The sequence below is a fragment of the Sitophilus oryzae genome, unplaced genomic scaffold (genome assembly GCF_002938485.1).
Source record: "Sitophilus oryzae breed Bouriz unplaced genomic scaffold, Soryzae_2.0 scaffold_806_pilon_pilon, whole genome shotgun sequence".
NCBI lineage: Eukaryota > Metazoa > Arthropoda > Insecta > Coleoptera > Curculionidae > Sitophilus > Sitophilus oryzae.
Genome location: NW_022147424.1, coordinates 633,224 through 647,849, shown reverse-complemented (window position 1 = coordinate 647,849; position 14,626 = coordinate 633,224). Strand labels below are relative to the sequence as shown.

Here is a 14,626-nt window from a genome sequence, read left to right as displayed (position 1 = left end):
TTCAGTCGTTTTGCAAAATGCCTAATGAAAACTAGTCACATTACACAAAACATTTTACGCGGGATTGGTATAACTAACCTAAATTTGTCCAACGACATTTCTGGAACTTCTCTTTCAAAATTTGGAAATAATGACTCAAAAAGTGATAATTCTGTTAAATAGAGTATGGTTGAGGATGATTATTATAAAGATCTAAATTCATTTTACTCTAAAAGGAAGCAAATTTCCACAAAGAAGCAGCCCTGTACAACTGTACACAGAATCGAATTACAGAGTATAATAATTAAATGAGATATTAGTATTAAGGTTTTAATATATTTTGTATTTAAAATAATGTTATTTATAATTAAAATTTATGAAATAGGATTCAAGTTGTTTTCGTCTAAACATAATAAAATTTTGATATAAATAATTATTGTTTTTGTATAGGAAAATATGGGGTATTTTTACTAAAGCGTAAATTATTCAATATGCTTATGCTCATAGCTGACTAAACTTTGATCATTTTTTAATCTGCCTGGCCTCGATTCTCGATTTGACATTTTGTAAAATGACTGAAAACAGGCAGTCTTTTTGCAGAAGAGTACAGAAAATATCATCATTTTCAAAGTGACTGAAAATAGCTAGGCTTATTTTAAAAATTCCTTCTTGTGTGTAAACAGACGGATTATTCTATAAGCCTGCGACATATATGTTTTCAAATAACCTACTCTATAAGCGATACCAATTAAACTTTTAGTTGCGTAATCGAGGGCGCGATTTTTAAATTCATTGTTGCCAACCATGAAAATATTCAGTGCCGGGCTGACTAACTGGAATTTAAGTTTCCCGCTGGGGATTCAGGTGGTAGCTCGTGACTAAAAGTTTATTTGGTATTACCAATCTATAGTTTCTTGCCTTTTAACGGTTCCTTTTTCATTGGACCGGGAGGTTTGTTATTTCCAGGAGGTACAGATCCAGAAATGTAATTAAGAGTTCCTCTACTGCCCAGTTGTAATTTTCCCTGTTTGTACAAATTCTTTGTTCCAGAGGAGTAGTTCACTGCACCTGCAAAATTATCACGTAATGTGGATAATAATGACTAAAGAATACTAGAACTTGAACAAAATCTGTGCCAAACAGTAAGCAGTAAATTAATTTTTTAAATTCCCCAATTTGGTAAACACCTGGTATAAATTGCAGATTTTATTTAAACGGCACGGTACTGACCAAATAGCTTTGTAGAGATGGGCATTACAATTCTTTTTAGTGAATTCAATTTCTCATATTGAATCGACTCCTACGATTAGTTCATTTGAACTACCGGCGATAATTTGGTCGGACAATTACTTAAGGAGCCAGAAAAAGAAATATACACTTCTTTCGTGTGTTTTTCAACACTTTATAGCACTGGCGTAATTGGATTGATTATTTTACCAATAATATTAAATTATCAATCCAATTCATATACAGGGTGGTCCGAATTGTATTCCGGAAACTTCGGCAGCATATTTGCAGATAAAAATAAGTAAAAAAGTTCGTATAAATGTATGTCCTAAAATGCTTAGTTTCGGAAATACAGGGTGTAGAAGTTTCATTTTTATTTCAATTTTTTCCCAATAATTTCTGAAGTAACGTCAATATTTGGATGAAAATTGGTGTTTGGTAGTTTTTTGACATGAGAAATTTGATTTTGATGTCAATATGACTCCTACTAGTAGAGGGCGCTACCTACATATTTTTTGACTGGTTTGAAGAGTAATAACTTTTCGTCCTTACCTGTATAAAACTACTGAGTAAAAAAATATACATTTTCGACGTTTTTTACGTAAAAAATGTCTCTTGGTAAAAATCGCTACGAGTATTGGTTTTCGAGATATTTGGAATCGAAATTATCAATACCTATCATCATTGACATAAATTAAACATGATGACCAAATAGTTATTAGACTGAGATCATAAATTTGAAAGTTTTTGTGCCAAAAGTTCAACAGAAACTGTTTTAGCATCATTTTTTTGCAGAAAGATTTATGATTAATTTAAAAAAATAAAAATTTCCCAAATTTATTATTTCAGTGAAATAACTATTTACTCATGGGTTATTTTTTCGTCAATAATGGCATGTATTGACTGTTTCCATTCTAAATATCTTGAGAACGGTTACTCGTAGCGATTTTTACAAAGAGATATTTTTTACGTAAATAATTACAGAGATGTATATTTTTCCCCTCGGTAGTTTTATACAGGTACAGACAAAAAGTTATTACGCTTCAAAACAGTTAAAACCTTTGAATAAGAAGACTAAGGAAGGAGCATATCAAAAATCTTAGGTACACCGCAATGGGCCTCAAATATGGCCGACTTAAATTCCGGTTTATCAGTGTCGTTCTAATTTTATTTAAAAAATGTAAAACTATGATGTAGGGTAGACGTGGGGTAGACTCAATAATTTGTTGTTTTATTTTACGTTGTGAATAAATGTTGGTAGTTATTAAAATTGTTATAAACATATATAATTCTAATAAAAATAGATAAGTTATAATAAGTATTTATTAACACAAACATCCGATACGCTACTGAAGCAGGTAAGTCAAATTAACGTATCTAAATTCTTTGACATCTAATCTTTGACAAGTAATAAATAAAAGCTAAAATGCAAGAAAAATATATAATTTAGTTAATTTAAGTGAATTTCATAAATGATCGGTTTACTACACGTATATATATTATATAGTCACTTACTAGCGAAAAGGTGTTCCATTATTTCACTCAATTTTTGCCGAGATCTACCGCACGCTACACAACCAACTATTTTAGAGTCTTTTTCGATAAATCGCGATAGTGTCACTGTTAATTTAAGTTCTGCCACAATTTTCATCTAGATTTACTACCTTTATACAACTATCAGTAGTAGAATAAATAATAAATAACATAAAATAAGCTCCGTAAAGACTGACAAATCCACAAAATTTCAAATCAAATTCAAATGTGTCAAATGAATCGTCAAACAGAACTGTCAAGGATCCCCACCCTAGAGAGCTTTTATGGTGGCTTTTCCGCCCACCATGCATGAATACATAGATAGCATTATGCTCCTTCCTTAGTCTTCTTATTCAAAGGTTAAAACACATGTAGGTGGCGCCCTCTACCAGTAGGAGTCATATTGACATCAAAATCAAATTTCTCATGTCAAAAAACACCCCAGACACCCATTTTCATCCAAATATTGACGTTACTTCAGAAATTATTTGGAAAAAATCGAAATAAAAATTTCTACACCCTGTATCTCCGAAACTAAGCATTTTAGGGCCTACATTTATACGAACTTTTTTACTTATTTTTATCTGCAGAAGATGCTTCCGAAGTTTCCGGAATACAATTCGGACCACCCTGTATACTATTTATTAAAGACCTCTTAATACCAAATTAATATTTTTAGTATATTTTAATTCCGATTTAATAATCATATAATAAATAGCTAATAATACAGTATGATCGAAAAAAATGGCGTCCAGTTGGCTTGGAAATGAACATCGATGACATTCCCCATATAATTTTAAAGACAGCAATCTTCATTTTATAATCAGAGGCCAACAATATTTATTTGGAGCTGCATAAAAACATGACTTCGTCTTTTAGTCCAACATTTAATGGTTTATAGTTGGTAAATATTATTTTAACAAACTTATTAACGTGAAAAAAATGCATTACCGATACTCCCGTACTAAGCACAGTATAAATAAGTTTTTTTCTTGTAAATAGCTTTCTTATCGTTTGCATTTTAGGCCCATGATGTTTGTTTAGGGCTTTTGTTCAAGTCTAAATATTGGTACCCGACTCTCTATGCCTATATCAGCGCCGCGCCGCACAGTGGAAAGACCCAATATAAAATGTTGGACATTGACTTAAATATAAAATTTTAAATTAAATAATTTTGGTAGAAGATTTTAATTACTTAAAGTCCAGACCGTTATATTTTATCTAACTCAAAAAAATATTTTTAATTATATGTCTGTTTGAAAAGTTTGAAATGAAGATATTACACTGACTTAATTATGGTATTCATTTCTTGTGAAACAACCTAGTTTTATAAAAAGTGGCAAAGACATTAATAATTTTTTTTAACCATACATATTAGTGCAAACGATTGTTTTCACTTTAAAATAAAAGATATATATAGTCAAAAAAGTTTGGGAAAACAAATGTATATAAAAGACAAATAAACAGTGTTTTGCTACTAAATACTATATTTAGTAGCAAAAAAATGTGTATGTAGAAAAATAAAAAAATGGCCAAAGTTGGCCAAGACTTTATATATGTCACAAGGTAGATTAAGCCTTTCTAATAATGAAACTAATTTAACATCTTGCCCCAGCTTGCCCCCCTCTAAAAATTTCCATTTAATACATTACTAAAACACTATACTAAAATCAAAAACCTTTTCAATTCCAATAAATTAATTTAAAATTTTTAGAGTCAAATTATCTTTATTTTTTTATAAATTTATTAATATTTAATTATTATTTGGATAAATACAAAATAACGCTTAAATCAAAAACAGATACAGGGTGCTACAAATATATGGAAAACTTATAAACTATTGGAAAAATAAAGAAGTTTAAAGTGCAGTGTTGACCTTTTTTGTTTGTTATAAAAATATTCCAGTGCGTTGATTTACTGTTATATTCTTTGCTTATAATAAAGTTATTGTACAGGATGTCCCACTAAGAATAGCTCTAGGCTATATCTCGGAAAGTATTAGCAGTGAGGCCTACGGAAAAAATATTCATAACTAAAGAGGCCATGAGAAATTGCTGGAAATTATTTTCAAGTTTGTAGAATGGCCGCTAGAGGGCGCAACTGCTAAAAAAAAATAAGAAAATGGAGTTTTTACACAATTATGATAAATAATAGCTTCAGAATCTTCAGTAAATTCTGAATATTTTTTGTTAGAACCATTTTCCCCTATCTGCCAAAATAAAGTGGTGGGGAAGGTTAAATCTGTTTTTTATTTAAATATTAATAACTCCGGACTGGATGGACGGAATCCAACTAACAGGGGGCTCGTTTAAAAGAGCGTTTCTTACTCTATATACCAGATAAACAATTATAGTAAGCTTTTGAATGTAGACGCTAGGGGGTGCTGTCTTACAATTTAACAAACATTGCGCGTTTTTTCAAAAAAATTAAATGCGATGATATATGTAATTTTAGCTGACAGTAAAGAGTAATGAAAGCTTAAAAGTCAGTGAAAACCGCATCTTGATATCTTCTTTCAAACCGAAGATATTAGCAAAATTATATTAAATAGGAAAATATGAGCCCTTAATTACCATAATTTTATAACACGGTATCAGTAGCCTTAGATTTCACGATTCAATTGAAAGAACCGTATTGTAAGCAATGAATCAATTCTCACGACTCTTTGAACGAAAGAGCCGTAGAAAAACGAACGATCGCATTGTGATCCGATTCAATTCTTACGATTCTTTTTTACGGCTCATCGTTCAAATTTTATAGATCCGTGCTGGCCACGATTCAATTGAAAGAACCGTATTGTAAGCAATGAATCAATTCTCACGACTCTTTGAACAAAAGAGCCGTAGAAACGAACGATCATTGTGAGCATTGTGATCCGATTCAATTCTTACGATTCTTTTTTACGGCTCATCGTTCAAATTTTATAGATCCATGCTGGCCAAGATTCAATTGAAAGAACCGTATTGTAAGCAATGAATCTATTCTCACGACTCTTTGAACGAAAGAGCCGTAGAAAAACGAACGATCGCATTGTGATCCGATTCAATTCTTACGATTCTTTTTTACGGCTCATCGTTCAAATTTTATAGATCCGTGCTGGCCACGATTCAAATGAAAGAACCGTATTGTAAGCAATGAATCAATTCTCACGACTCTTTGAACGAAAGAGCCGTAGAAAAACGAACGATCGCATTGTGATCCGATTCAATTCTCACGATTCTTTTTTACAACTCGTTCGTTTAAATTTTATGAATCTAGATGAATCGTATCTCACGATTCATTTTTAATACTCTGATGATGAACGACTCGTTCAATCTTTGCCCACCTCTATAGCTTTGGTATTAACTATTATAAAGCCTGTCCTAAATAACTAATACAAATTCAAACCTGATTTCAAAGGAGGACAACTGGACGGTCGTACTGACTGTTTATCGTCTCTCTCTGTTTGTTGAGTTGTTTTTCCACTCTCTAATTTATCTAAAAATTAAATTATGTATATTATTACGCATCCCACACCAATCTACATAGGGCTATTTGCGGTAAGGTATTATCATTCTAGACTGGTAGAAATCTAAAATTTTTGTTGTGTATGTATAAAAGAATATGAGCTATCGGTATAAAATTGTTTGGCCATCTACTGTCGTCACTCTTTTTTTGATTAAACACCCTGTCTATAAGCGATACTAATTTAGCTTTTAATTACATAATCTAGGGCACAATTTTTAAATTCATTGTTGCCAGCCATGTACATATCGTCGCCGTGCTGACTGACTGGAATTTAAATTTACCGCTAGGTATTCAGGTGGTAGCTCTGCTGTAAAAAATGCCAAGTTGCCACATTTATTTATTTCCTGAGATTTGGATTCTTTTTGACACTTTAGTTTTGTATTACGAATTTTTGGTTTAAATGAATTGCGTTGTGTTAAGCTTAATTTTTTAAAAATTATACATTTACAACGTTTTTGCATAGAAAAGGTCTCTTGGTAAAAATCGCTACGAGTAATGGTTCTCGAGATATTTGGAATCGAAATTAACCATACCTGTCGTCACTGAAATAAATTAAACATGTTCACTAAATAGTTATTAGACTGAAATCACAAATTTAAAATGTTTTTGTGGTAAAAGTTCAACAGAAACTGTTTTATTATCATTTTTTCGAAGAAAAATTTATGATTAATTTAAAAAAACAAAAAGTTCCCAAATTTATATAATTTCAGTCAAATAACTATCTACTCGACATATGTTTATTTTTTGTCAATAATGACATGTATTGATTATTTCCATTCTAAATATCTTGAGAATGGTTACTCGTAGCGATTTTTACCAAGAGACATTTTATACATAAAAAATTACGAAAAAAAATACGTTATTACTCTTCAAAACAGTTAAGACACATGTATGTGGCGCCCCCTACAATTAGGAGTCATATTGACATCAAAATCAAACTTCTCATGTCAAACAATTCCCAGACACCAATTTTTGACTAAATATTGACATTACTTTAGAAATTATTTGGAAAAAATCGAAATAAAAATAAAACTTCTACACCCTGTATCTCCGAAACTAAGCATTTTAGGACATACATTTATACGAACATTTTTAATTATTTTTATCTGCAGAATATACTGCCGAAGTTAAAGCCATAAACTACAAGGTAAAAATATTTTATATCGATCGCTCATATACATTTAATAGGAAATTTCAGTTTTTTACCATACATAATTCTCCATAAACGTATAATGAGACACTTGAATCATGAACAACCCTGTATATTACCTTTTATCGACTGCTTTCGATTATTCACGTTGTGCATAGTATGGAAATTATTCTCCTTGGTTTTATTAACATCTCTGGGCTCGTTAGCGTTATTTTTCAAATCTTTCAACGGTTTGGAGGTTTTCTTCGGTGCCTCCTCCTTATCCTGATCCAGCTTGTTCAAACTTAACACTTTAAAAGAACCATTTTTATTTTGACCATCCATTTTATTTGTCTTTTCCTCACGCGCTGAATCGTTTGCTTTGGGGGAGGTACTCCAAATCTCCGAGTAAGCGTTATTCTCCCAGCGCTTCCTAGGTAGATTTGACTTAGCTTCGGCAGAATTTCTAGCTGAGTGTGAACGCTTAATTTCTGGTATTTTCGGAGGAGGATCGCGAAGAGCCGTGTTAGGTGATATCTGAATATTCAGAAATTTATTGGAAGAATTCATATCCACAGTATTTATTCTTTTCTGTACTCTTCTAGATTGTCTTTCAAAAATCTCCAGTTCTAAAGCTTTCTTGTTGATGCAGTGCTGAGGAGCACAGTATTTAGCTAAGGGCGATGGAAAGGGCTCAGGAACGCTAGCTAAATTCCGGAATTGTTTCATGGTGTATCGGTCTTGAATTTCTTTGTTTAACGCCTGTTTGTCCAGTTTTTGATCTTGTATCCAGAAGCTCTTCCACTCAAACCGTTTATCTTTAACTTGAGGTACTATCTCTTCTGCGATGTCGGGCGTTTTAAATTCTTTCAAGGGTTGTCGTTTTCTAATTTCCATGTTTAGCATTTCGGTGTTAATTATTTGATTTTGACGCGAATTCTGAGTCCATGATATTTTTGCGCTTAGGGCATCTAATTTTTTGTCTTTGGTTTGGTTTGCGTTAGTGGATACAGTGTGTTTAACTGCGATCACTTTGCTAATGCCTAGATCAGTTTTTTCAGCTATTTTTAGCTGCTGTCGATTTGGATGGAATGATATAGACGAAGTATTGCCGGTACTTGAGATTTTAGCATCATTTTTTGATGTAATATCTGAAAGCAATGAATGATGATATTATTAGAAAATTTGAGTCTGTCTCGAAAAACGAGTCAGGGTAGATCTCAACCTTTGAATAAAAACGTGGACGCGCGTTTCGCTAACCATGTTAGCATCGTTAGCATCAATCAGCAGATAATTAAAAACTCAAGTTTTAGTTTTTAACCATGGTTAGCGAAACGCGCGTCCAGTGTAAAAGTGTTTTGGTGTATTGTGGTGATTTAATGTTTTATTTTGCTGTGTAACACCAAAGGTTCCAACCCCCAACTGTAATCTATTACGGTTACCGAGATACCAATGCTCGTGCCCCGAATTTGTAGCACCCTGTATTCCTGTATATACATACCTAGAGAATTCGTTGGTTTCTTTTCTGGCTGTTTAGGTGCTTTCCCTGTGTTGTTAGTGGTTGATTGAGTATGTTTTTCTCGTTGGGAAATTATATTTTCTGAGAGAATAATCGAATTAGACGCTCTCAATTTTGCAGTCAGTGCCTTGTGTTTTTGTTCTTTACTTTGAGCCGATTTGTTTTTGTAAGCATCTGAAACAATAATAAAAATAATAAATAAAGTAAATACGCTCCCTAGCAAAAAATTATGCCACCATAATATTCCGATTTTTAACCAAATTTCATGTTTTATAACTTTCATATTTTTTATCATATATCATATAAAATCTTTGATTGATTCATGTTTGTTTTTTTTATATATTTGTACACCTACCTAGAGGTTTCATTGATTTATTTTGTCTCAAATTAGATGCTCTTTCAGCGTCAGTACCACTTGACTTGGCGCTATATCCTTGATGAGATGTCTTCTCCGAAACACCTAGAGGAGGAACAATACCCTGAGACTTCGTGGATTTATTTTCTCCGAAATTAGATCCTCTTTCAGTGTCGGTACCGCTTGACTTCGCGCTATATCCCTGATGAGATGTCTTCTCTGAAGCACCTAGAGGAGGAAAATACCTAGAGATTTCGTGGATTTATTTTCTCCATAATTAGATGCTCTCTCAGTGTCGGTACCACTTGACTTGGCGCTATATCCCTGATGAGATGTCTTCTCTGAAGCACCTAGAGGAGGAGCAAAACCTAGAGATTTCGTGGATTTATTTTCTCCGAAATTAGATGCTCTTTCAGTGTCGGTACCATTTGACTTGGCGCTATATCCCTGATGAGATTTCTTCTCTGAAGCACCTAGAGAAGGAACAATATCTAGAGATTTCGTGGATTTATTTTCTCCCAAATTAGATGCTCTTTCAGCATCAGTACCACTTGACTTGGCGCTATATCCCTGATTAGATGTCTTCTCTGAAGCACCTAGAGAAGGAGCAAAACCTAGAGATTTCGTGGATTTATTTTCTCCGAAACTAGATGGCCTTTCAGTGTCGGTACCACATGACTTGGCGCTACATCCCAGATGAGATTTCTTCTCTGAAGCACCTAGAGGAGGAACAATATCTCGAGATTTCGTGGATTTATTTTCTCCGAAATTAGATGCTCTTTCAACATCCGTACCACTTGACTTGGCACTATATCCCTGATGAGATGTCTTCTCTGAAGCACCTAGAGAAGGAACAATACCTAGAGATTTCGTGGAATTATTTTCTCCGAAATTAGATGGTCTTTCAATGTCGGTACCACTTGACTTGGCGCTATATCCCAGATGAGATTTCTTCTCTGAAGCACCTAGAGGAGGAATAATATCTAGAGATTTCGTGGATTTATTTTCTCCCAAATTAAATGCTCTTTCAACATCAGTACCACTTGATTTGGCACTATATCCCTGATGAGACGTCTTCTCTGAAGCTCTTAATGGATGAGTAGCAATATTCTTTTGTTCTTTGAATTTATCTTTTTCGTGTTTATATTCACCTGAAACTGTACGAAATACTTTCTAAATTGGGCAAATCAATTATACAGGGTGGTCCGAACTGTATTCCGGAAACTTCGACATCATGTTTTGCTGATAAAAATAAGTAAAAAAGTTGCGAAAAAATGATGATAAAACAGTTTTTGTTGAACTTTTGACACAAAAACATTTCAAATTTATGATTTCAATCTAATAACTATTTAGTCAACATGTTGAACTTATGTCAATGATGACCGGTATTGATCATTTCGATTCCAAATATCTCAAGAACTACTCGTAACGATTTTTACCAAGAGACCTTTTCTACCTAAAAAACGTCGTAAACGTATATTCTTTTACTCAGTAGTTTTATACAGGTAAGGACGAAAAGTTATTTCTCTTTAAACCAGTTAAAAAATATGTATGTGGCGCCCTCTACAAGCAGGAGTCGTATTGACATCAAAATCAAATTTCTGATGTCAAAAAACTCCCAGACACCAATTTCATCCAAATATTGACGTTACCTCAGAAATTATTTAGAAAAAATCGAAATAAAAATGAAACTTCTACACCCTATATCTCCGAAAGTAAGCATTTTAGGACATACATTTATACGAACTTTTTTACTCATTTTAATGTGCAGAATATGCTGCCGAAGTTTCCGGAATACAATTCGAACCAACCGATATATTATACAGGGTGAGTGTTAAATAAGTGCAAATATTTTCAGGGGTGGTATATTTCGACCCCAGGAACACGTCTTTTTTCGCAAAAAGAGATGTTGAAAATCGTGCATTTTGTTTTAAATTTCCCTGTATATTTTTCAAAAACTTTTTAGAACTACCTGTTCACCGCAAATTTTCCCACGGTATCATTTCTTAATCTCTGATATTACCATAGTTGCAGCTTTACTCTATGGTTACGGTACTAAATGGAATTACAGAAAAAATCCGGTGGCTCTCAAAATTTTTCCAAAAAAAATCAATTTTTTTAAATGTTCAAACTTAAATAACTCGGTTATTTTGGACTTATTTGAAAAATGGTAAAGAGAAAATATGTTTCTTTTATTGAGATCTACCAGCCCTAAAATATTTGCACTTATATAAGACTCACCCTGTATATTTTCAATTTATTTTAAAAATGGTAAAGGGAAAAAATGTATATAAATGTTTCTTTTAGCCAGATCTACCACCCCTTGAAATACTTTCACTTATTTCTGAGACACCCAGTATATAAGTAAATTAAAAAATAATTTATTTTAAAATAGCGTTTTAAATACGTCAAGCAAATGATATATCTGGATATTTACTTGGTTTATTTTCTTGTAAATTCAATATCCTTCCAGTATTAGTAACATTCGTTTTAAGCTCGTGTACTTGTTGCGATGCTTGTGGCGCCACTGAATTGAGACTTAATTTATTAGGAAGGACAACATCTCTTTGTGTTTCGGATTTTTCTTCTTCGTATTTATAGTTATCTGAAAACAATCAACATATTTCCTTAACACTTTATAGGGCAGTTTGGTTTGGTTTAGAAAAAAATGAGTTTTTAATTTTTTTCATATTGTTCCACCACTACAAAAAATTCTAAAAAAATTCTGAGCGTAAAGGAGCATAAAAGACATTTTCTGACGATTTTTAGTGAATGACATATTTCACAAAGGTTAAAAAATTGAAGATTTTAATTTTCTTTCCTCCGCTAAAAATCGGCTTTTCGTTTAAGAATCATGATCATATTATTTTTTCATATCTTAGACTTGTCAGAATTAGAAAAAAATCATCATTAATTAATTTTGAATTTTACTATAAAAATAAAAATAAAATTGAAAAAACAGGTTTTTTTGAAAATCTCGAAAACCGTTTGAGTTAAAGAGCTAAAAATTTAGGTGAATTATTTTGATTCAACACCAAATCGATCCCCTGAATGCGAGTCAAGTCTTAACTCTAATTAGTTGCATGGTAAATGATAATTAATGTGTACCTAAAGATTTAAGCGGTTTCTTTTCTTCCATTTTATCAATCTTTTCAGAGGTAGCGACCACGGTTTTTGAGGAATCTTTCTTTTGTGGTTCTGTTTTGGACGTCTGTCCAACGGTGGTATCCCTTTGTACTTCCAAAGTCCCCTTTGTTTGTTGTAAATCATCTAACCATTTAAAAAATATTTAATTAAAGCTATAGAGAATATTTATTTATTTTTGTATACTTGTAGACTTTATTAGTTTATTTCCTTCTAGTCCTGATATCTTTTCAGCAGTATTTTTTTCTGAATTTTTAGAGCTCTCCGGTTTATATGATTTCCCGGACAAAACGGCACCTGTATCTCCATCTTTTCTTTTCGGTGGCAACACCATGTCTTTTTTACCTTTCGGCTTGTCTTTTTTGCGTTTTTCCTTGTCTGAAATATTATTTCCAATATACAGGGCGCTACAATTTCCATGGACATAGAACTACTACGGAATTTTTTACAGATATATTTCTTTAGGAGTTATAACTCATCATATAGTCTCAGGGCTTTGACGAGAGCTAGTATCTGAGACGGTTTTACGAAGTTAGTTCTCCATCTCCGATCAATCGTACCAAAGTTTATGACACGAATGAAAGACATCTAAATGGGTAGACAGAACACTCCATTCATAAAACTCATTTTTTTAGAATTTTCACTTTTATGAGAGTTAAAAAGAGATGGGTACATAAATATGACAACACGGTTGAGTTTCGTCTATCTTTCTGTCATTTCAGTGGCGTGACGGTGGCGTGATGTTTTTTTATCAAAAATTGATGAATTTTATCAAAAATTGATTGGGATTGCCTCAGACCAATTTTCCATTACAACAAGAAAATATACGTATTTTTGTAATAATCTACTTATAACTAAAAGTATCTAAATACGCTACTGTAAGCATGGCTAAATGTAAAAAAAACGTAGTGGCACTTACCGTCGAAATATCAATTTCGAGTTAGAATAGTCCGCCTCTTTACAAACTATGCACTGGCGAACCATCGTAGATAGTTAAAAACTACTTTATATAGTTTTCTTTGTAATAAACACTAATATAATTATTAAAAAGTTGTTTAAAAGCTACAAAAACTTTCAACTACCGCAGAAAACTCTTAAGTTGGTTTCTACTTGTGTTATTTGTCCGTTAGAGGGCCATCAAAATTTACAAAAATAAACACAGTTTTTAGGATATTTTAAGAACCATTATTCTCATTTGAATGACGCTTGACTTTCATAAAAATCAAGAAAAAGTACGAAAGAAGTGTGAAAACTACCCCCACTCCTACATACATTTTAGTAGGAATATTTTCCAAATCCACCGACGACTGATTTTTTTTTCGTAAAATGGTTCTTCTAGTATTTACAACATCTTTTGTCTCTGGTAAAAAAATGCCACCGCGCATTCTTTATGCGGAAAAAACTGTTTTTTTCCAAAACTGACTTACAAAAATATTTCTTGTCACCATCTAGTTAGCGAAAACATGGGATGTCATGTTAGTATCACAAATTTAATGATATTTGACAAGAAGCTTTATTCATTTTTATATTAATTAACGCTCGGGTTTATTTTTGATCGATGCCCTCTAGCGGACAAACGAAGCACTTCTATAAACCGGGTGCGTCTCAAAAGTGGCTCACCCCTATAACTTTTTTATTAAACGGTTTTATTTAGCTCGACCCGTACGGTATTTATTTATTTGTTTGTTTATGTGGGTCAAAATTAGAAATTGAAATTTAAGTACCTTCCTGTTGTCAGATTGATCTGGAATTTGGTACACACCTTTAGTTCCGATGACAATACAATATAGTAATATCAATAACATTGTAAATCTAAGATGGCCGCCGGTACAAAATGGCGGATTTCATATTTTTCCACAACCCCCTCAATATGGGTATCAAATGAAAGGGCTACACTAGTAGAATACTGTGATTATGACAAAATTTAAAATCCAAGATGGACGTCGTTACAAAATGGCGTATTAGGTGAGGGCATGAGTAGTCGTGTCCAGAACAGTTGTGTCCAAGATTGTGTGACGTTAGAAGGACAGATAAAAAAAAATAGGTGATTAGATGTACCTACGTAGTTAGCGGTAGCTTTACCACCCAAGTTAAGGTAATAGGTTAAAACGTGCTGAGGACTGTATGGCATTAGGGTGGCTAATTATCAGGTAAAAAACCATGTAATAATGATGCACTAAATGAATTAAATAGAATGAGGAATATTCGGTAGGCATTTCCGTTAAATACTAAA

At 32.7% G+C, this 14,626-nt stretch overlaps 2 protein-coding genes across 5 annotated transcripts in view; both read right to left on the bottom strand.

The window, feature by feature from the left end:
* Positions 1-9,481, bottom strand: part of LOC115888646 (transcriptional regulator ATRX-like) — a 31,519-nt gene extending 22,038 nt beyond the window's left edge. Inside the window, exons 1-5 of the mRNA XM_030908421.1 lie at positions 9,250-9,481; positions 8,877-9,068; positions 7,516-8,526; positions 6,127-6,216; positions 898-1,047 (exon numbers count right to left, since the gene is read on the bottom strand). Of these exons, the coding sequence (XP_030764281.1) occupies positions 898-1,047; positions 6,127-6,216; positions 7,516-8,526; positions 8,877-9,068; positions 9,250-9,262 (1,456 nt within the window). The 5' untranslated portion in view covers positions 9,263-9,481. The remainder of the gene's footprint in view (positions 1-897; positions 1,048-6,126; positions 6,217-7,515; positions 8,527-8,876; positions 9,069-9,249) is intronic.
* Positions 9,473-14,626, bottom strand: part of LOC115888645 (centromere-associated protein E-like) — a 35,415-nt gene continuing 30,261 nt past the window's right edge. For 3 of the 4 annotated variants that reach the window (XM_030908417.1, XM_030908418.1, XM_030908420.1), the window contains 4 exons: positions 12,580-12,771; positions 12,358-12,519; positions 11,687-11,854; positions 9,473-10,406 (listed from right to left, as the gene is read on the bottom strand). In XM_030908417.1, coding sequence (XP_030764277.1) covers positions 9,478-10,406; positions 11,687-11,854; positions 12,358-12,519; positions 12,580-12,771 — 1,451 coding nt within the window. In that variant the 3' untranslated portion in view covers positions 9,473-9,477. The remainder of the gene's footprint in view (positions 10,407-11,686; positions 11,855-12,357; positions 12,520-12,579; positions 12,772-14,626) is intronic. The other variant, XM_030908419.1, reaches the window with a different exon arrangement.